The 22,888-nt window shown below is 32.4% G+C and overlaps 4 protein-coding genes across 4 annotated transcripts in view; 2 read left to right on the forward strand and 2 right to left on the reverse strand.

Moving 5' to 3' along the window:
• The window catches only part of GluProRS (Glutamyl-prolyl-tRNA synthetase), a 37,906-nt gene extending 24,367 nt beyond the window's left edge, over positions 1–13,539 (forward strand). Inside the window, exons 17-30 of the mRNA XM_068763342.1 lie at positions 187–390; positions 714–938; positions 2,879–3,025; positions 4,212–4,316; positions 5,731–5,913; positions 6,376–6,493; positions 7,445–7,593; positions 8,003–8,203; positions 8,960–9,077; positions 9,884–10,023; positions 10,609–10,735; positions 11,187–11,428; positions 12,298–12,458; positions 13,136–13,539. Coding sequence (XP_068619443.1) covers positions 187–390; positions 714–938; positions 2,879–3,025; positions 4,212–4,316; positions 5,731–5,913; positions 6,376–6,493; positions 7,445–7,593; positions 8,003–8,203; positions 8,960–9,077; positions 9,884–10,023; positions 10,609–10,735; positions 11,187–11,428; positions 12,298–12,458; positions 13,136–13,445 — 2,430 coding nt within the window. The 3' untranslated portion in view covers positions 13,446–13,539. The remainder of the gene's footprint in view (positions 1–186; positions 391–713; positions 939–2,878; positions 3,026–4,211; positions 4,317–5,730; positions 5,914–6,375; positions 6,494–7,444; positions 7,594–8,002; positions 8,204–8,959; positions 9,078–9,883; positions 10,024–10,608; positions 10,736–11,186; positions 11,429–12,297; positions 12,459–13,135) is intronic.
• Positions 13,521–15,284, reverse strand: LOC137920100 (uncharacterized). Its single transcript, XM_068763344.1, has one exon. It carries the CDS (start codon positions 15,272–15,274, stop codon positions 14,657–14,659), a length of 618 nt encoding a protein of 205 aa, XP_068619445.1. The 5' UTR covers positions 15,275–15,284; the 3' UTR covers positions 13,521–14,656.
• A 1,839-nt stretch (positions 15,285–17,123) lies between these two features.
• On the reverse strand, positions 17,124–17,801 carry LOC137920059 (uncharacterized). Its single transcript, XM_068763291.1, has one exon. It carries the CDS (start codon positions 17,799–17,801, stop codon positions 17,124–17,126), a length of 678 nt encoding a protein of 225 aa, XP_068619392.1.
• Positions 17,802–18,698: 897 nt separating this feature from the next.
• Positions 18,699–21,184, forward strand: LOC137919932 (ribosomal RNA processing protein 36 homolog). Its single transcript, XM_068763155.1, has 4 exons — positions 18,699–18,862; positions 18,933–19,177; positions 19,533–19,813; positions 21,015–21,184. The coding sequence occupies exons 1-4, from the start codon at positions 18,812–18,814 to the stop codon at positions 21,155–21,157; spliced, it is 720 nt and encodes a 239-aa protein (XP_068619256.1). The 5' UTR covers positions 18,699–18,811; the 3' UTR covers positions 21,158–21,184.
• The last annotated feature ends 1,704 nt before the right edge of the window (positions 21,185–22,888 follow it).

A 22,888-nucleotide genomic window follows, 5' to 3' on the forward strand; every position in this document is an offset into this window, starting at 1 on the left:
TAGCCACCAGGTAACAATATCGTTACAACTAAGAATATTTTACGAGTCACTTTCTAGTTTAAAAATATTTTGAACGCAGTACTTTTTTATTCCGCTATTTAGAAAAATTTCCAATTGTTGTTATAATATTGGTGTAACACAAAGGAATGAACTCACAATATATTGAAACAATTTTGCCATTTATAGGACTGGAAACCCGAAGCAGTTCCAAAGTCAACTCCGGCTCCTGCAAAGTCTTCAGGTGACGCGGCTGAACTAAGCCAACAGATAAGTCAGCAAGGCGATTTGGTTCGTTCGCTAAAAACTGCCAAAGCGGAAAAACCAAAAATTGATGAAGCTGTGAAGGTCTTGTTGGATCTTAAGTCGAAGTACAAAGCTGCTACTGGACAGGTGATTGTTTATTTTGTTTGACAAAGTTATTCTTTAGGTAAATAAAAATAAAGCAAATTTATCTGAATATGTGATGCTATCGTGATTTTTAATTCCTAATATTCCTCACAAATAGACCACCTTGGTCGAAGGAATACATTGGGTACGAGCCGATTTTAGCCGTTCCTTTGGGAAATATGTGGAGGAGGCCTATGTCCAGCCGTAGGCGTCCTACGGAAAATATTTTTTTGTTGTTTTGTTTTATGTATATGTAACGTGGACGTCCTTACCGCCATTACCTCCGCTTTTATAGTGAAACTTAAGAGTATAATTATCAATTATAGGATTGGAAGCCAGGATCCGCGCCTGCAGCCCCCACCATTCCTGTCGTCACCTCCGCCAGGGCCCAACCTCCTTCTAATGAAGAGTTTACTTTGACGACTAATATTATCCAACAAAGTGATCTAGTAAGATCACTTAAAGCCTCAAAAGCGGACAAAGCCAAAATCGATGAAGCCGTCAAAGTTCTCCTAGAACTTAAATCTAAATACAAAGCCACAACGGGTCAGGTAATTACATTTATGTATTAGATAAATATAATTATTTATTCTTCCACATCAATTGCAACCCCTTCAAAGTTATTATCGTCCGATAAAACGCACTTTTGCGAACACTTTTTCTAGTCCTCGAAAAAATCGGGATAGTATTTTTCCGGCAGAGCCTTCAAGACCTTCGATTCGGTTTTTGTCTCCTCAATTGTATCAAAACCGCGTTCCCGCATTGATATTTTGAATTTGCTCAATAGGCAGAAGTCGCACGGAGCCAAATCAGTCTAATATGGTGATTGTGAAACAATATGAGTTGAGTTATTGGCGCTTTATTTTCAAAAATTTTGCGTTTTTGGCTCTTATCATCCTTCAAAACGCTTAGAGCTGAGCCAAATGATATTCACAGATAAGACAGTTCAATCAACCCAGGTAAAAAAATTGCCTGCCTTCTTTGTGCTAGAATTTTAATACAGAATTTCACCTAACTTTTTGATCACAGTTGTATATCTTATGTATAGATATCCTGAAAAATGCTGGGAAGTCACTAATCAGAAGAAGATTTACATCGCGTTTTCTCTTATCTATTTTATTACGTCAATAATAATCATTGTTATTTTTATTTCATTTTAAATTGTCATCATCGAATATTATTGGAGGTAGAATGATAAAAGGCCGTCTAGGTATTTATAAAAATAGCATGTATATCAGCTATAAACCAACTTCAACAGGAGCATTCACGTTTCTCAGGAGGAGACAACCCTCTATTATCTGAGATAGAAGCTTTCCCAGTGCTATCGCTTTTCGAATTGGTAGCACGGTTAGCCTGGCAGAAGTAACTAACCAAGTCGAAGTTCGGAACTCACTCTATATTGAGGGATTAAGCTAAGCGATCTGTATCCGGTTTCCTAATCCGCTTAACAAATTCCTCATGGGCGTACACATATGTAATAAAGTTCCATAACATGTTTAAGAATTTTTTTTCTTAGTTTTAAATATAAAATTAATAGTTTTTGATTAAATATATTTTATAACAACACGAAAAAATTTTGATTGCTTAAAATTGAATGTTTGAACTTATGACACACTTACTTTCTTATTATAATGTAAACGATAAAACATTGTTAAATTTATATCAGCATACTGAGCCTTGTGGCTTACTACATATAACCCTAAAATTGTTAAAGTGCGTGTATAAGCCTATTTAAATGAAGATATTTGTGTGTGTGTGAGAAATTTAAGAAATTATGTTAACTGCCGAAATGACTTATGAATTATTTAATTGTGCTACTTCTCTAAAATTCCGTAATTTTTTTAATCTGGAACTACACTTTATTTTTATGTGATACTTTATACGACTACAGCTTTATTGATATTTAATTTCCCTGGCATAAGAAGAATTAGAAAAACAAAATAATTATTTATTTATATACATATATATTTACGTGTATAATTCATCTGTTTTTACGTATGGATGCAGTAAATCATGTTATACATACACCTGATCAAATATTTAATTGGAACTTTAGCTTACGTCAATTAGCATTTCCAGTTTTATGTAAATATATTTTCGAATGTTTGAACAGCTGTTACAATAGCCTCATTATTGATAAATAAATGCATGATATGTATCATGCATGTATGTACATGATATGCCATATTTTTTATTTTTATAATACGGTTGTATTATAAGAATAAAAAATATGGCCTTAAGGTTTTGGAGTAGAGGAAACGGGATATAAGAGGGTCACCTGAAAAGCGGAAAAAATCTGGATGTAAATTTTTTCAAACAGGTTTACTGGAAATGTCCAGCAGAGGTCGCCCTTCCGCTGAACTGACGATGATGATTTTAATTAGTAACTCATTGGATCCACATCTATATCTTTCAATTATTTCTTTAGATTCACTCGCTATGATTAATTTTCAAATGTTCTTCTCTGACCTATGTAAAATTTATTTCACAGGAATGGAAGCCCGTGCAGCCGAACAAACCGAATGTAACGCCTGCTGACACCGAAGTAGAGACAGTGTTAAGTTCCATTGCATCGCAAGGTGATAAAGTGCGCCAACTCAAAGCGGCAAAGGCTGAGAAGTCCGTTATAGATGTGGAGGTATTTTTTCACTTGGAATTCATATATATTTTTCAAATTTGCCCGACATAATTGAGATACTATTCTGTTAGAAAATTTTAACATCACAAAATTTTAATTCATTACTTGGTGGTCGTGGTCATTTATGGTGGGCCTTATTAAAAGGCTCAAAGTAACCCAAATGAAGAGTGCAATTTTTGGAGTTTCGCTGCGAGATTGAATTAGAAATGAGAAGATTTGCAGAAGAACCAATGTTACCTAAGTAGGTCGAAGAATTGCTCATTTGAAGTCGCAGTAGGCGGGGCACATTGCTGGTGTAACTACTGTGACCATGTAGTACTACGGTAGACGCGGCGTAGGTAAGCCTCCACTAGGGGGAATGAACCTATGACATAATTGCTGGATGGTTGTGGCGCAAGACTGGTCATCTTAATTGGAAGCCTGTGCTTTGCAGAGGGCGTCAATCGGCTGAAATGAAGAATTTATTTATTTGGATTCACAAGCGACAATTAAAAAAATATCATAACTAAACAAATAATACAACTAGAGAACATAAGTGATATGATATTATTTAATTACTCTCATTATTAGTAAATATTGGGGAAACCGGAAAGTAATGTCGTTTCTGTATATGTTATGTATATTTTACAGAAACACTAAGTAATTTTAACCGTTCCGATATTGAAAATTTGTATACTAGATGGCAAAAGATTGTTGACAACGAAGGTGAATATTTAGAAATATAAACTTGTTAAAAGTGTAGTCGTGTGAATACGAGTATAACTCAAAAATGCGACATTACTTTCCGTTTCCCCTAATATATCACTCCGACGACCTACCCACAAATAAATTTCTAAGTTATATATAGGTAGGAGGCAGGATTTTAATAATTTTAAAGTGATTTTTATATGTGGAAATTAGTTATAAATCAGATATTTAAAATCCTGCATAAAAAAGTATGGCACGACGATCGATGTTAATAGATGTATATAAAAAGTTGTTTATTATTTATGATACATTTATGTTTAATCACTGCCAATAACTAAATAATATTTTCATAATAAATGAAAAAAATAAATATTGTGAATAAATTCTTCTTGTTACTTACACAATATGAACGAATGAATATTGATTCGTAGAAACGAACTTTGTTTTTTGTTTGGTAATTTTATTGTCACCAAGTGATTTGATTAAAAAAAAATTATAGGTGAAGAACTTGCTCAATCTGAAAGCGCAGTACAAATCTCTTACCGGCAAAGACTGGACACCGAACGCCACTGCGGCAAACTCCGGCAAAAATGTTATCAATAAGGTATGATTTAATACAATACATATCACATAAAGAATGCTGTCAAAATACTTAATATCACCTTTTACTGACATTTGAGCTATATATTCACACTTTTTAAGCTTTTACACCGATTTACAATTACTCTGTATACACTGGATGTTGTACCTAAATAATAATGCAGTGAATGGTTATTGTATATTAATCATTCGTAGTTAGCCATTGCATTATAAAGTATGACTTCAACTGGTCACTGTGAAATTGACTTTCTAATTAAACCGGTGGATAATAATGTTTCACTGGATTATTATAGCAAACACATTGTATTATGTTTTATACACTAGACATATTTTTTATTGCACTATTTATTTATAATTTTTGCAAAAATGAGTCTTTACTGTTACATCATTTTCAATTCTATTTTTCCACTTTGATTTTAACATTTTATTAAGTAAATTAACTTTTTTATATTTATTGTAACTGTATTTTAATCACTAAATGTTAATTGTTAATTCTCAACATTGTTAATTGTCATATAAGACAGTAGTTTGCGAACATCGTGTTTGTTTTCGAGGAATTCATTTATAGGAGGTGACCGAATCTAAAGCCGGTGACAAACCAAATATGACCGACCAGGTAATAAATATAACAATAATAATATTTAGGTTTTGAAAAGAAAAGAGGTTTAAAATAAGCTCAAAGCTAAAGCTTACGTTCGTGTGTGCTTGTCTCGCTATGTACGTGCGTCTTTATTTCTCTCTCTCTCTCTGTGTGTGTATTATAGATCATAGGGCCTGATAGTGATGCCCCGTATGTCGGACTCGATCTAGGCGTCAATATCTATTAAAAACAATCCTCTTTCTTCGGTATCCCTGGAACCCACGGCATGGCCGCTTGGCATTACTTCGCGGGTGACATTTAGCCGCAGCTTTCACTGATAAAGTGGCTGTTCAGGCCAGCTTCTTCCGCTCCTGCTCTCTTTTTCGTAAGTCCTTTAATACGTTCGTACAGTACGCGCTCGTGAGTTCCCAGGTCAAAGGTGAGGATAGCATTGTAGCTATCAGAGTTTCAGGATAGATTTTGCATCCTACACCTTCTTCCTAAGACCCCCTGGCCCTCTCTCTCTCTCTGTGTGTGTATGTGTGTGCGTTTGCGTGCGCCTGTGTGTGTGTTTTCCAATTAACATTAGATCCGCGTTGTGGGACTCTGTCACTTGTCTTCTATGGTGTACAAAAATCTATCAGCGCCGGTAGCAAAATTTGTGTAGAGAAAATTTATAAATTTTATATTCAAAACTTTTTTTTTCGACTGTACATCAAAATTTTAGAATTTTTGATTATGGCGTTATAAAATGTAGACGTGACCTCGTTTCGTTCACTGTGACACAACCGAGCTTAGTCAATCTATACCAAGTTAACGATAATTTCCATCCATTTAGCAATTTGAAGAGGCGCTCGAAGTGGAAAAAAAGAAACATCAACAATTAAACGCTCAGCATCAAGCCCAAACAGATAGCGGGGGCCAGGCGTCTATGCAAAGAAAGGATATGCATCGGGAACTCAAGGCAAAAGAGAAGAAAGAGAAAAAGGAGGTTAAAAAAGAGCCCAAGACCAAGGAGGCGGTAAGTGAAATTGATGAGTGTTCACAGTATAGGAGTTTAATAAGTTAGGGTCTCATCATTATAACAGCCAATTGATACCTTCTGTAAGGCATAAGCCTCCTTCAAAGATCAATATGATACTTATTCGGTTTTAATTTGTGACTTATTGTGTTTTTATGAAGATAAAATCCAACAACAATTTAGCAGATGGCTGTTTAAGTCAACTTAGAAGATGATAAAAAAATACTTAAATAAGTAGCTTGCAAATCTATAGAAGCCTCTGTTACATACGCTAACTTATATTTAAAGCTAATTACAATTGTTAACGCCCACCATATTCCCCTCACACCTTTTGTGAAAACGAGGTTAAAAAAGTACAAAATTAATTTCACACAACGAATGAACAATGTACCTAACAATCTTTGATTATATTTACTTAAGAAAACTGACAGAATTAATATAATCAATGTTATTTTATTCTAGTCTCCTAAACCAGTTAAAGAGGAGTCGTCGACCGGCGTGAAGAAAGTCACGCGACTCGGTCTAGAGGCCAGCAAGGAGACTGACCTACCTGAGTGGTATTCGCAGGTCATCACCAAATGTAAGTTTTTTTTTTAAAGATTCTTCAAAAAAAAATTCTTATTTATAGATTATTGATAAGCACTTCACCTTTTATTAAAACGTCTCTTTTTATCAGTAATAATAACATAGAATGTCATCTTAAGAATAATCATAATAAACATAAAGTGGCTGGATAGGATTTCCCATAAATCAACGTCAAGGCAAAAGTAAAAACCTAACTTCACTGGTTTGTCTTGACTCTGGAACAAATATGCTACTTATTAAATACACTTACACATAAATGAAACATTTAATCCTTTAATATACATCCAATTATTTTGTTATGTTTCTTTAAAAAAAGATGCAAAATTGTGTAATGAAAATACTTCAGACAAATGCTTAATTCAAGTATAACTCACATAACTTTAAAATTCATGTAACACGAAAAACCTAAATTTAAAAAAAAAAACCGTACCAGAGAAGTAACAATAAAATCTATATTACATGAGTATTTATAAAACATAAACAAATTTTATTACCAATGAGAACTTAAATGAATATACAGTCAAAATTCAATCTAAAAATACAAAACATTTAAAATTACCTCATTGAAATTAGGAATAAAAATCATTTTTAATATGTTCATTGCTACCTGATCATCAGGAGATATATCAAAATTGCTGTTGTCTAGTACAACTGTTGGGTGTGAAAAACGTATTCCTCCAATTGTATGTTGTTGCCGTATAAATAAGTTTCTGTAAGTACTGTCAAAATTACAATAACAATTAGTGTGGTACGTAGAGGAAGCTGCTGCCCATCCTCTGGAAACTTGTTAGTGAGCATAAGTAATCCTAAGTATTTTTTATAAACAGAGTTGGGCGTAATATTTACTAAAAATAACCATTTTATTTACTTACCTGATGTTATGAAGAATGGTAGTTTGAACAGAAAATTTCCCATCAAATAAAAAATATATTTTGTGTCTTAACAGCGGAGATGATCGATTATTACGATATATCGGGCTGCTACATCCTGCGGCCGTGGTCCTACAGCATATGGGACCAGATACGGAGCTACCTCAGCGTGCAGCTAAAGAAACTTGGAGTCAAAGACGGATATTTCCCTATATTTGTTTCTAAGGTATGTAGTTTTATTACTCAATCACATTATTTTTATTAAATCGTACAGTATCCACCGGACGGAGCTAATACCAGAATGTAAGGATGCGATTACATACATTCGTCTTTTTCAGCTGTTCTAGCGATTTTTAGATTGATTTATATTAAACCTAAAATTTAACGTATTACGTATATCACTAAATGATTTCTTTTTAACTTGTTACTGTTGTATTTTCAAATCAAGAACAAATATTTAGAAAAACTCAGCAAACAAATAGATTCTGACGTTATTTTTCATTAGTAAAGAATACTAATATAAAGAATAAATAGGTAAATAGTTACATGAACACTATGAAAAGAAGTTGCATGTAAACGCATCTGTATATTTCTTTTCACTGCATAAAAATAATTTGTTTATTATTACTCGCAAGGCGGCGTTGGAGCGCGAGAAGGCTCACATAGCGGACTTCGCCCCTGAAGTGGCGTGGGTGACGCATTCGGGCAGCTCGGAGCTTGCGGAACACATCGCCATCCGTCCCACGTCCGAGACCGCCATGTATCCAGCTTACGCGCGCTGGATACAGAGCCACCGCGATCTACCTTATCGGCTCAACCAGTGGAACAATGTTGTAGTAAGTGCCTACTTTTATCACTTCTTATTTCTTATTGTTAAAAACCGAACGAACTGAACAGTGGTTAGGTTGCGGGTTCGGTTCCCTAGATACAATCATGTATAATTCATACTTGATGCATAACATAGGATTGCCACTGCTCACAAACAAGTTTGCAGAGGATGGGTAGCATCATCCTCTGCGTACCCTAATACCACACGGATATCGCCAACCCGCTTGCCAAGCGTGGCGATTATGTTAAATCACCCCATAGATATATTTAGAGGCATGCCTATGCCTTGAAGTGGATATCTACGGTCTGAAACGTACTGAAAAAAATCTATATGTATTTAAAATTGCATGGTTCAGTGTAACGGGTTAAGTGTTAAAATCCTTCACACTGTAATAGAATTTTTTACAAGTTTTTCTTATAAAAACTGTTGTAAATTATCTTATTATTACAAGGATATTTAGTGACGTCACATGGGAATGTATTGTATCACCGTAACGTCAACATTATTTCTTAAAAGCGAAGGCCAGCCCACAAAGACAGAGATCGTGGGTAGTCATTCTTGTGGGTGACATTACGCCGGGAGATATTGTATTTTGGCCACTTTCTACCGGTAAAAAATCTTATTAAAAACGTCTGGGGGAAACTATAACCAGAAGTGGGCACCCTGCAGCTGAAATTATAACAATGAGATAAGAAGAAAGAATTATTAATTATTACTTAAGAATCATTAATTAATATACGGTAACATTATTTTGTTTTTTCAGCGGTGGGAATTTAAACAGCCTCAACCATTCCTACGCACGCGCGAATTCCTGTGGCAAGAAGGTCACACCGCTTTCCGAACGCCGGAGGAGGCCGGAGAAGAAGTTTTACAGATTCTAGGTCAGTTTCGATTAACTTTAAATAGAAAAACAAATTTTAACAAAATTGGGAAAGTGGAAAGTGGGCAAGCCACGTAGAGCCAGATCAGATGGCCGTTGGGGTTTTAAGATTCTGGAGTGGAGACCGTGCATGAACTGACGACCATGTTAAAGTCGTCCAAAGACTGAACGTTATTAAAATGTATATATCAAACATTGTCCAATTTAAAAAAAGAAACTGTTGAGTTTCTGTCCAGCTCTTTTTAATGGTCTCGTACACCCTATCTTATTTTTGTGGGATAGGATTTTTTTCTCTTTAATAATTTTTTCACATTTCTTTTTAATGTCATTCTCTTCTATCGATCTATTATCATTTATTCATTCTCCATCATACATCAAAAAATCATACATTCTCATTTATTCTTAATTTCTTTCTTTTCATTGCCTCTCATCCTCTACTCGATTATCACAGTACAGGATTTTAATCACAATGATTATAATTCTAACGATTTTATTTTTATTTCTATCACAGATATTACATTTATCACAATATATTGTTTTCTTTTATGTAACGGAACGGATCTCCGGCTTTTAGAAAATCAACATTTCTAGTCGGTAGTAGCTTACTACTAATAATGTTGAAAAATAGACAATTTAAGCGTATGTAAATGTCTATTTCATCAAAGATATCTTATTTTAAATTCTTTCGCCTACCTACGTCTAAAATTAAAAATAAAATAAACATGTTTTACAATAGAGTTAACCACCGTTGGTTTTCACAGATAAATAATACATTGTATATATATTAAATCGTGTGCTACGTAACAGATCTATACGCGCACGTGTACGAAGAGTTGCTCGCTATCCCCGTGGTGAAGGGCCGCAAGACCGAGAAGGAGAAGTTCGCGGGCGCCGACTACACGACCACGGTGGAGGCTTACGTGCCGGCCAGCGGTCGCGGTATACAGGTACTATACCCAATCATCATCATTATTATATTAACCGATAGACGCTCACTGCACGGCATAGGCCTCCCACTAAGATCGCCGTAATGGTCGCTCGTGAGCTGTCAACATTCATCAACTTTTACGACTTTAATTATGTCTTCGCCCCACCTCGAGATCCTCTTGGCTCCAACTGGCATTTCAGACAAGTAATTTTTATACCTACGTCAGTGACCTGAGTTCATCTGTGAATCTCCTTCATTACTCTCTAGGTGACTTTCAATGCGGACATTTTATATTATAATATGTACTATGGTATATTCAATACTCTATATACGATATAATAATATGAATATATATATTTGAATTTTTCCGAGCCATTACATGTATTTAAATGTGCGTAGTCTGCGCGAGTAAGTAAAAATGGATGAAGAAGCCCCTGTCGTCGCGGGTTTATTAAATATCACCGGTGTTCGCCTACACAACATCATAAAATAGGTAAAAAAAAAAATTAACACACCCTGCCAAAAAAAACGATATCGTGGCGGCAATGGCTGAGCGGTTTATGTGTGAGTGTAAGGGACTAAGAGGCATGTGTTTCCGGTGCAGGGCGCTACGAGTCATCACCTCGGACAGAACTTCTCGAAGATGTTCGAAATAGTTTACGACGACCCCGACACACAAGAAAAGAAATACGTTTACCAGAACTCATGGGGACTCACGACAAGAACTATTGGTACGTAAAAATATCTTATATTTATTTATTTGTATGGAAAACTTTCAGGTGTAGGTAGTAACTATTATTATTACTATTACTATTATGGTAGAAACTATTTAAATTTATCTTAACGTGTACAATAAAGAATATTAAATAAAATAAAAAATGAATACTTTTAACATTAGATTTATAACTTAAAAAAGGACTATGATATGTTGCAGAATTTATTATATATTCGCACACTCGTTTCATGAAGAATTTTTTATGACGAAATTTAGACGCTACGAGTTTATTTTTATTTCTTTTATTTATCATGCGTCTTTCATTATTTTTAAATAAATATTTAAATTTTCGCGCCTAATAATAGAGAACGAGAAAATGTTCGTATTATTGTGAATTTACTAGTATTGACACTATCCTATTGATAAAAGCACAATTTGTGTAAATAAAATAAATATTATTTTTATAGGTGTAATGATTTTGGTGCATGGAGATGACAGAGGTTTAGTATTGCCTCCACGGGTAGCGGAAATTCAAGCCATTGTTGTGCCTTGTGGTATCACCGCATCTAGCTCTCAAGAGGAACGTAAGAAATTAATAGACTCTTGCAAGGAACTCGTGGATGACCTGGTCAAGGCTGGTATCAGAGCTGAAGGGGACTACAGGGACAACTATTCCCCCGGGTGGAAGTTCAATCATTGGGAATTAAAGGTGGGGGTTATAAATTAAACTTAATAGGAAATTTCAAACAGATTTTTGTGTACATAATAATAAACCTGTTTTTACCAAAATAATTATTTACGAGTCATTATTGTTTATCATAATTAATTAACAAGGTGATTACTGTCTGTTTTATTTACAATTTTTTTATAGTACTACGACAGGCCAATAACTTCAGGTAGTGTAATGTATAGTTTCATTGTCTACATACTAGATATAGTATAATATAAACTATCCTAAAAGATAATGATCTGTTACAGTCAAAAAAAATTTACATTTTTTTTGTACAAGATATACAATATATATTTATATACATATATAGTATAGTACAATAGATACAATCTCTAAAGTTATTGGGTCTGTTGCAATCTAATAAATAATTGTAAATAAAATAGTTATATATACAAAGTTGATTTGATTGTTTATTGGTGATGAAATTAAGTTTTTTTTTAAATAATAAACAATAATAACTCACAAAAATATGGTTTCTTCTTCACACTGCAAACTTTAGCAATGATTTGATTACATTTTAATTGTAGTGTTTTATAGTATAATATTTTTTTTTGTTTACATCTTTAGGTCCACTATAGGCCCATTACTATTATTTTTCATTTATTCTTTGGTTTGTGTAATTTAACTATTTTTACAAATTTACCCTGAATTTTTTAACTGTTCGCTCCATATGAACATTATTTGTGTTTTTACAATGTATAAAAAAGCTGCCAAATTAGTAATTTTTAAAAAATCTAGTTATGAGATATAAAATTTAATTATCATATATGTTTTATTGACAGACGATTCCATCAGGTAATAAAGTTATTTAAAATTAAATGTTTAAATGAATTTCTTTTGTTTAACAGGGTGTTCCAATACGAGTAGAATTAGGCCCCAAAGACATGTCTCGCGGCGAAGTGGTCGCTGTGCGGAGGTTCACTGGCGACAAACGCACCATCAAACGGGATTCGGTCGCCTCCGAACTAATCGAACTTCTCGAAAAGACGCACAGCGAAATGTTTGAAAAGTAAATATCATTTAATTTTTAGAAATTTTGAAAAATGCGATTTTCCATGTCAAGACAATAATTCTCCTTATCTTGTTGTGTATGGGTATGAAGCAACTCTGGAAGTGATTTATTTACCCTATAATATTCGCAATGTTGGGTCTTCTATGTTGCAATGGTGGTGAACTAGTGTGGTAAATAATGAATATCGCCATGCTTACGTGCAACGAACGCAGGGCGTTCTTTACCTCTGCAGATCGAAGCCACAGGTTCAAATATTCAGCCTCTATTTATAAATGTATACACTTTCTCTCTCATCTGAAAATAAGTATGAGGTAGGGTTTTGCCATAGCATAAACATGAGATTTTAAATAGAATCTGCTATAGCCATTTCTGGCAATTTACAATGAAACTATATCATTATCATGTCAGCATCAGCTGACGTCTATCAAGACGCCCACAGAAATAAATAATTCTCCTGTAAAGATCGCCTCGATGACCGATTTTGCGCTGCCCGCATCCAGCGTTTTCTTGCTACCTTAACTATATCGTTGCTTTACTAAAGGCGGGATCTATCCACGCCAGATCTATCAGATCGTGGCCGACACTTGAGAACCTTTCAGGCCCAACATTTATTTTTTAATACAACTAAGTGTCAAATGTTTGTGAATCAAAAAGAAATATTTATGATTTTACAGAGCTACAAAAGAGAGAGATGCGCGCTTGTCTCTTGTAACCAAATGGGAAGACTTCATTGCAGCTTTAGATCAAAAGCACATAATGCTGGCACCATTCTGTGGTGATATACCTTGTGAAGACCGCATCAAGGGTGACAGTGCAAAAACAGAGGATGACCCAACTGTAGAGATAAAGGGTCCTGCTATGGGTGCAAAGTCACTTTGTGTACCATTTAAACAACCAAGAGAACTTTCTGATGCAGACAGGTGTATACATCCCTCATGTAACAACAAGCCCAAGTTTATCACACTGTTTGGACGAAGTTATTAATGTCTCTCAATACAAATTATAGGTTTCAATAATACAAACTCTAAATAAATGATTCTTTGTGTACTTTATTTATACTTTAAATAATTAAAATATATATTCAAAGCTTGTTTAATTTGTCTTCAAGGTGAAAAAAAAATCCTTATCATATCTTAACCTATATTCTGAACATTTTATACACAAAGACAAGGGTATTATATGCACCCAACTCTTCTCTTATACAGTATATACATTCCTAAGAAAAGCATGGAAATAAAATGGTGTTAAAAATATAGGACTTATGCTTGATTTGAGGATATTTTTAATAACATAGAGAAAAATGTGTAGGATGAAAAGATTCCTGGAAAAAATGTTATTTTGAAATTGTTACATAAGTATTTATAGAACAAAAACATCTCATTTTTATTACCAAAAAATAAAGAAATTTGTGTACAATGAAAATTCAATTCACAAGTTCAAAACATAAAATTACAAATTGAAATTAGGTATAAAAATCAATTTTGCAACTCACACATTGCTAATTAATGTATGGATCAACTGAAAACTGGATCAAAAGTGCCATCATTAAGAGTAACATCACATATGTCTAGCACAGTTTTTAAATTTGAAGAACAGTCTTATCAGTCTCTGTTTGTTATATTGTTGTTATCTGGTCTGTTATTAGCCACTATTTTATTTTGGGTTCTCAAGTTGCTTTTACAACTGCATTGATATCCAGCTACAAAACACTTAAGATTAGATTGAAATTTTAATGCATATTTTATGAACAATTAAGAATTATTAGTGGCATTTGTGTTAGTACAAAATATCTTTCTAAAAATGTGTGTTTATTTTTATGGGTAAGTGATGTTATTTCAAAATCATATAAAAAAGAGTTGGGTGTATAACAAATAATAAAATGGTAAACTACAGTTAATTTACAAAACCAGTTACTCATGTTAAATATATCTAACTAGTTATGTTTACAGTAAATAGGATAAATTAAAGAAAATCTGCAAAATAACAGATAAAAGTCACTGCAAATATAAAAAAACACTATTCAACACATTTCAGCCTTTGATATTTTCAGTAAAGATTAAGAAAGCTCTACAAAAGAGCAGAGTTAGAGCTTATAGATTAAAACCATGCACAAGTTTTCTTAAATTGTACACCCTAAAATTACACAGCAAAGAGTTTTGAAGTATTTAACAAGGAAAAATAGTTTATATAGTATTTTACTCATATTTTTGTAAATAGTCTTCTAAAACCTGTATTCTCTTTTTTTTAGTGTTTAAGAGAGTGACAAATTTTCCATACAAACTTTCTTCCATCGAAATTTTAATGTTTACTAATTTAGTTAACTCCGTTTTTAATTTTTCAATTTCTAATTTCAAACTATTAATGAACTTGTCAGATTCTTCTATATTCTTCTGTTGTATCAAATTTTTATTCAGAAGTATATTGATTAATTCATTTTTACTCTTGGCATTGATATCTCTCTTTAGATCGACTAAACCGTGAATCAATTTGGTGTTTTTACTTTTGAAATACTTAGTCCATGTAAAGGTAGCCGTTTCTGCACCTTTTAACGTGAAATCATATAAATACATATCGCAAGTGTTAGTTAAACATGCTTTTGCATTTTTTAAGTACTCTTCTGCGCTTTCATCAGCATCTTTTCTACATTCTTCAGCAGACTCATTGGAAAAGCAACCTGACCAAGTATTAACATCATCAAAAACTGTTATATTAAATACAATGTTATCGGTTTCTTTCCAATTGAATTTTGCATAAATCTCCTTATTTTCTACATCAAATTTAATCACACTTGTTTCAGCTAATTCCGAATCCATATTTAAATATTTTGACATGGATCAGTAATGATTTAGAGCGATCAAATTTGTCATATTTTCGCTTAGTCTATGAGAAAGGCTATGGAATTTAGTTCATTAGACCACGTCAATAATTTTTTTTAAACGTTATCATCAATCATTAAATTTTAAATATTACCATATTGAAAGCCTTAAGATTTCTCGTACCAATTTTAATTTCATGGCTACAAAGTATAACATGAACTTAATATCGGTCTGTATAGGGAAATAAACTGCTTATATTCAACAAATTTATTACTAATAAAGTAAATGCAACAACGCAGGAAAATTATGATTTTTAATATTTTGCCGTCCAGATAGTCCTGGCATTATATGACAGAAAAGCTTTTCCTTCATATTCGTAGTACATTCAACTTACCGAATTACCTATAAACAAATCATTAGTTGAAATTTCTTATGACTTTTTTACTTTCAAGTTCTTCAATTACCTCAATGCACATGCGGCTAACATAATAATACTTTTCTATAGCTAAAATATATCTAAAGAACAGTTCCAATTTAAAATTTAAAATTATTTAAAAAAAATTAGTATATCGACAAGAAAATAAAAGATTTTAAAAATTACCAACAGGCATATTATGATGTAAACATGCCTTAACATTCAGATATCAAACAATCGTCGAATTTGATAGTCACTTTAATTCACTTAAACAGTCACTTAAATTTCTTGATTTCCAATTTAGCACTGGAGTTTGTAGTTTTTTGGATTAACTGCATACAGTTTGCTCAAGTAACACAATAACCAAAAATAAATTCACACCAAAACTGTCGTAACGTGTATTTTATTATGTGTCTAAAACGCATCTACGTTGATATTTCTTTACATTATTGGTTTGAAATTGCAATTGAAATAGTTTGATACACAAATTATTAAATCTGGAGGAATATTCAGATAAGTTAATGAGCACGCTAATAATTTAACCGAGTGTAATTTAGTTTGTGTAAAAAATATGATTCTTTAAATGAAAAAGGTAGTAACAAAAAAACGATGTAGAAGGCGACCTAAAGCTCCTTCGAAATACTCGGCTTTCAATTTGTAAATAAATAATCGAGTAGAAGGCATGTTTTTTTTAAATAAGCCTGTTACTGCCAAATAAGAGCTTTTCTGCATATTGAAAGCCAGGTAAATTTTTTGCCTGCTATTCTTACCGACTGTGAAAATAATTCCAGAGTTATTTTTCCCTGTTTTTTTTTTTATTAAAACAAGGTAAGGCACTCTTAGAATACTAAAAATAGAAGGCAGAAAGCAAACTTGTTTTGACGGAGTAGTAGGGAGATCATTAACATCGTTTTTATGTGAAAATCCTTAAATACTTAAGAATAGTTATAAAATTCCTTAAATAGAAAAGGATTATATACTACCCGTTGTTTTTAAAAGAGCATTCAGAAGATTCAATAAAATTATAAAAAAACATCTCATCAATTTAAAACGGTCCGATGTACAGAAAAACAAAATTAATCGATAATTATATAAAAGCCTTTGACTTTTCGAATCTCGCAATCATAAAATATTAACATTCACCGACGAAACATCAGTGTTCTAAATCCAGAAGGTCTCTTTGTACATAGCCAGGAGTTTGAACATGTTCTCCTACAGTGATTAATTAAAAAAGGATTTTATCTCCTCCTATCTGTTTCTTCATGTCTTGGAGTATGTATATAAGACACTGGACTTGTATATCTTAACCTTAAGTTTAGCACATAGTATCGTCAAGTGAAATGACTGTTCCAACATTTTTACGAGGTAATCGTAAATCCTGGATGATTTTAGTATTGTTTCGGATTATGATACCATTAAGGCTTTGGCAAATTAATTCCTGTTACCAATTTGTGTTTTGATAATTAGACTAGGCCGGTCTGTTATTGTAAAATTTTCTTGAGAGTTTAATAACGATTCTCTTGTTTGATCATCAATTTTATCTATTGTCTCTAATTCAATCATATTAACTTTGGATTTTTTTAAGTAAATCAATTTACGGTATTTTTGGCACACAAACTTTTCCATTTTTTCTTTTAAATTTACAAAATCCTCTGTGTCGTTTAAGTGTTCTAGATAATCAATTTTAATTGTCTTTATTGTTGATTGTAAGACATTTACTTTTTCTTTAAGGTGTTTATTAATTTTTAATAACACTTCAACCAAATTTGGATCAGCGTATGTAGTTTTGTCCAATGGTAAAAATCCCTCTATAATTACCGACAGTTGAAATTTTCTTTTCCAATAAAAGAAGCCATTTGTAAATTCATAACTATAGTCATCTTTTTGTTCTGTTAAACATCGTTTCACCCTAGCAAAATAGTCGTCCTCTTTTAGTTGTAAATTTTTACTGAAGTTTTTTAGCCGATCTGGTGAAAACTTTCCTTTCCACAGTTTATTCTTTGAATATATAAATACATCAAAAGAATTTGTAAGCCAGAAGATTAAGAGATAACACAAACCATCTTGTGTATATAATTTTGTAACTGTTACTGCCTCATCGAAATCCATTTGTTTTTTGTAATTACATATATTATGTTACTATTCTTACAACTTATAATTAATGCTTAAATGAAAGTCTAAACCATTTTGTTAAATTTTAAAAAATGAAATGTTGATTGAACTGTCACATTTCTCGTCAGCAGAAAATAATGCAAGTAGGTCCAGTAATTATCTAATGAATTATACTCTTTTAAATATCTTATGGAAAAGAAAGCTAACTTATATGCTATATGATTTTATTTTACGTAAACTACTCGATAGAGGTAGATTACTGATTAAAAAATTATGAATTATACATACGTTGGAACAAATTAGTTATTAGAAGTCAATGTGTTTTTCCACCACATTTATTTGTAGTCTTGTTCTCACTATTTATTTAGTACTGTGTATAATACTATAATTAAATCTTTTGATATTTGGTAAAACTAATATACAAAAGATTTCGAAGTAGTTTAATATCCAATTTTTAAAGTTCACATGTGTAATAAATGTATATAAAATGAAAATAAGGGATAAAAATGATGGAATTTGGATTTTGAGTACAATATTTAATCATTTCTTCAATAAATTAAAATTCTATTTTGATAAGTGTTTCTGAAGGAAGACGAGTCTTAAGTCGTCCTTGAACAACCATTGGGAAGAGGAAATACTTTTTAAAGAAGCTGTTAAGATTCTTTTAGATCTTAGACAAGCGTGAATTAAAAGGTACAATTCAATTTCTACCAGTATAAAGTTTTTTAGTAATAACAACTTACAGTAACTAACCATTTCATTCACATTTGCATTCAGAGCTGCAAGTTATATAGCTAGTTTTGCGTTATAAATCTAAATCGTGATTTATGTTGCATTGTTATGGGCAACATTTTTATTCATCTGGTGGTTATGATTCTCTTGTCTTTTTAAGACACCAAAACACTTTAAATGTCATTATTGACTTACGTCAACTTTTACATTAAGAACACATTTTCATATACATTTATTTACAGTAATCATAAGGTAATATTACAGAAGTTATAATTATGGCAGATAGTGAAGGCGTATATGAGAGTTCTGAAGATGATTCAGAAAGGGTATGTTTGTTTGAAATCTATAACTATTAATAAATTTTTAATTTTATTAATAATTAAATTTGGTTTTCAGCTAGCTATAAAAAATGAATTATCAACGCTATCTTTTGAAGACCTACAAAAATTAAAAGAACGCATCGGGGCCAAAGTTTATAAGGAGGTAGTGTTTGGTAAAAAGGAAAATGCACAAAGCGGGCCTAGGAATAAAGTGTTCAAAAGAGAAAACAAGAACAGACCTAGAGAAATGAGCTCGAAGAAGCCAGTTCGAATGCTGAGGGAAGTGGGTACTACAAAGAAAATAGAAGTTCGAGACCCAAGGTATTTTAAAAACAAAGTGGTTAACTTTGCAGTAAAGAAAAAAAAAACGAACACAATGTTGCATTGCACATCTTGATTTCATTATAATAGTGCCTATGTGTAGACACTGTAATTAATTAATAAATGTCTAGCAATGTACTACCAAAACCAGGCAAATACGTTACCTAGTTTCAAGTATGTAACTTGTTAGGTTATCAAGATTTTGACTGTGTGCCTATTGTATCATTTTCTTAATTTCGAATAAGACAAGTGTCTTTTAAATATGTTTTGTTTCTTTTATTTAATAAGTAGTTTTAAAAATTATATTTGTGAGATATTTCTCTTTAGTTACCATAATAATTTCTGTTAATTTTAGGTTTGATCCTTTATGTGGCGAATTTGATAAAAAACAATTTGCTGAAAATTACAACTTCCTCTCTGATGTTCGCTATCAAGACATTAAAGCAATAAAAGCTGAACTTAAAGAAACTACAGATCCAGATAAAGTGATTAAGCTAAAACGTTTGCTGCAGAGGCTGAATGAACAACATAGAGCATGTAGAAAAGCAAGAGTGCAACAAGAAAAAATAGAAAAGCAGAAAGAAGAAGTAGAAAAGGTGTACAGAGAAGGCAAACAGCCTTACTTTAAGAAGAAATGTAAGTATAAGTTTTTTAGGAGAAGAGAAAATTTATATGGGAAAAATATTTTGGAATGTTGTGTAATGTCTGTCAATAAGACAATTATTTTGGGCCTAGTCTGGACCTTCTGGTTTAAATGTAACCAAAAAAATATGATTGTTCTAATGACAGCTACAGTTTTTAAGTTAAAACTCATAGGAATAGTAGTGATGATAAATTTCTGTTATCTGGGTAAAAGGTAAATGACAAAAAATAAAATGTTATTCACCCAAAATTTCTTAAAATCATAAACGGAATATTAATTTCAGATAAAAACCCATGTGCTATGTCTGTGAAAAGAAAGGTGAAAATTACTAGAACGGAATGAGTTGCAAAAATGCTTTTTGATATCACACAAATGAAATCAATATTACTATGTTAGGTTATGTTATAAATAAATATTATTGAATTAACAAAACGATTTCACCCAAAAAGAATGTTTGTTATAATCACGCCTTTGGTTCTTTACTTATAACATTTGCACCCAGATAAGGGAAAGGTATGAAACAATGAAGAATGAAAAAAATATTCATTTTATTCAAGCATTTGCTAAGCACTTTCTAAAAGTTTAATATGTATTTATGCATAGACTACTGCCAGGTTTGGTTAGTTGATTATATTGAAAAGAATGTGGCAAGTAATTCAATAATCCTCCTTTAACACAATTCATGCCATAGTAATTTATGAAGATTTCCCTTTCAGGCCATGTGGGGCCTGTGGGGCACATGGGGACTATACAACCCACACTGTAAAAATAAAAAAAGTTATTTAAGATGTATGCTTTACACTTTTTTAAATATTGCAAAATTTTAAATAGCGGGAAAAAGCTATAAATTTTAATAAGAAGTTATCTATATTCAACCCTACAATACATTTTTAAGAATCTTAGGATGCGAATAAGTAAATCAGATACTTAACAATACCTGCTAGTGTGCACTACCTGCACAGGTAGATTCCAATAAATGTACCTTTCATTAATTTGTATATTATTAAGTTATTGAATCTGTATCAATGATTTCCTATGGAAATAACTGTATTGTCTTGCTTATCTATGATATAGGTATATTACATGGTAAGGGTCATTTGATAAAAACGAATTGAATCAATGTTGCCTTATAACATCTATGGCTATGCTTTGTAGTAATGAATATCGTAATAAGAGGTTTAATTTTTTTATCAGCTGAACTTAAAGTGGAGACATTGGTGAAACAGTATGAAGAGTTGAAGAAAGAAGGTACAGGACGTATCCAGCGGCACCTCAAACGACGCCAGCAGAAAATGAAGAAACACTCTTTCAACGCACCAACAGGAGACATTCGATAAATAAAACGTTGTTTAATAATATTATTATTACATTTCTTATTTATGGTGCTGTGGTATTTCTTTGTGCTTGTCTGCAATCAGTCTCGAGACTGTGAGCAGATTTTTTCCTTGTCCTTTATTAGATTTAAGGCTCTCAGCAAGGGATACCTCACCTTCACCATCTGTTACCAAGTTTTTGTATATCATGGCATTGTAGTTAATGTAATTGATAGTTGTTAATGCAGTAACTAAGTTGTTTGAGTGATTTTCTTGTTGCTCTCTCTCTCTCTCTATATATATATATATATATATATATGTATATATATATATATATAGATATATATGGCGCAATTAAAATGGTTTTTAGGATAGCATTTTGTAGCCTTAACCTTGTATATTTGTTGGTTTGCTAGCACTTTCCTTAACCTTATATATTGTTGGAGTCGCTAGCACTTTCCAATAGCTGTGGGCTATATAACCATATTGGTTTCAGAATTGTTTTATATATCAGCAGTATAATTATATAATTTACAGGGATGAATTATGAAAAGAACAAAGGAATCAAACTTCTCTACAATGGTTATAGCTAAGGCATGACATGGCAACTGGCCAAAAAAATGGCAATCTTAGCATTCTACAAATCTAATAAAAGCCTGTTCAGGGTGGAGACAATATATAAGCTAAGTATTAGAATTTGGAGAGTCACATCACGAGAGAAGAAAAGATTTACTCTAGACCCCTCAATATTTATATTAAGAAATAAATGTGAGAGACTGGCATTCAAAAAATCTATGTTATTGTTTTCTTAAATGTTTCTTAATAAGCCTAGTACTCAAATGAATAAATTCGTAATGTTAGATGATAGACTCCCACTGCAAGGCACAGGCTTCCTGCTTCCGCCACAACGCCGATTAGAGTAAGAAATAAAACGAATCGTGTTGTAGAATCTTGTTTCAATGTGGCGATAGATGACGCTCTGTCCTGTAAGGAAAATTCTTAAGCACGGTGTTGAGATTTATTGAAAGTGAATAAGGACCGTGCGACCGTAATTCCTTTGTTGTATAAAATTATTACAGTGGCTACTACGCTAGCAACAATTTTTGAATAGTGGTGAATATATATTACACCACTCTAAATCACGGCGCAAATTGGTTTACTTGGGATGAAGATAATATTACGTTAATATAAAACTATGAATGCTGCATTCAAGATTCTTAGAATTAAAAATTTCATTTGATATGAATGATTTGTATTTATAAATAGGTAATAGAAGTTTCTATCATTGTTAACGACAAACTTCTGAGCTATTAATGGATTATGGCAAGCTTGTAAGAAACGATTGCTTTTAACAAATACAACGACAGAAATACAATGAATATTTCGAAGTCATGTAAGCAGTTATCTAAATTATGAAAAAAGCGATTATTAGTTGGAACATGCTGAGAGTATATGGTAAGTTCAACTTCTTTAGTTTAGCAAACGCCTGTCATGTATAATGTGGCCGGGCGGACGCCCTTTGTGGTGAGTATGAATATCTTCGAAAAAGTATTCGTATCGCTATCGTAAATATTCCTGGAAGGATTGAGCAGCGCCCCTACCGGCCGCAAAAGTAACTAAGCCTGAGCACGAATTTTCGTATTGCAATCGTAACGATAATGTAGCCAGTATAGTTTTTCTATCGCTTGAGATATTTGTAAGAAAATTTCTGCTTGTGTATGGACATCAATATAACGTACAGTCATTCTCGATAGA

Source organism: Battus philenor, unplaced genomic scaffold, assembly GCF_028537555.1.
Source record: "Battus philenor isolate CCGP_79_NKW_IND1 unplaced genomic scaffold, ilBatPhil1.0.hap1 SCAF_17, whole genome shotgun sequence".
Taxonomy (NCBI): Eukaryota; Metazoa; Arthropoda; class Insecta; order Lepidoptera; family Papilionidae; genus Battus; species Battus philenor.

Coding starts and splice junctions, on each gene's coding strand:
- LOC137919932 (XM_068763155.1), top strand. CDS start 18,812: ATGGCAGATAGTGAAGGCGTATATGAGAGTTCTGAAGATGATTCAGAA. Junction 18,863..18,932: donor CTGAAGATGATTCAGAAAGG/GTATGTTTGTTT, acceptor TTTGGTTTTCAG/CTAGCTATAAAAAATGAATT. Junction 19,814..21,014: donor GCCTTACTTTAAGAAGAAAT/GTAAGTATAAGT, acceptor TTTTTTTATCAG/CTGAACTTAAAGTGGAGACA.
- LOC137920059 (XM_068763291.1), bottom strand. CDS start 17,801: ATGGATTTCGATGAGGCAGTAACAGTTACAAAATTATATACACAAGAT.
- LOC137920100 (XM_068763344.1), bottom strand. CDS start 15,274: ATGGATTCGGAATTAGCTGAAACAAGTGTGATTAAATTTGATGTAGAA.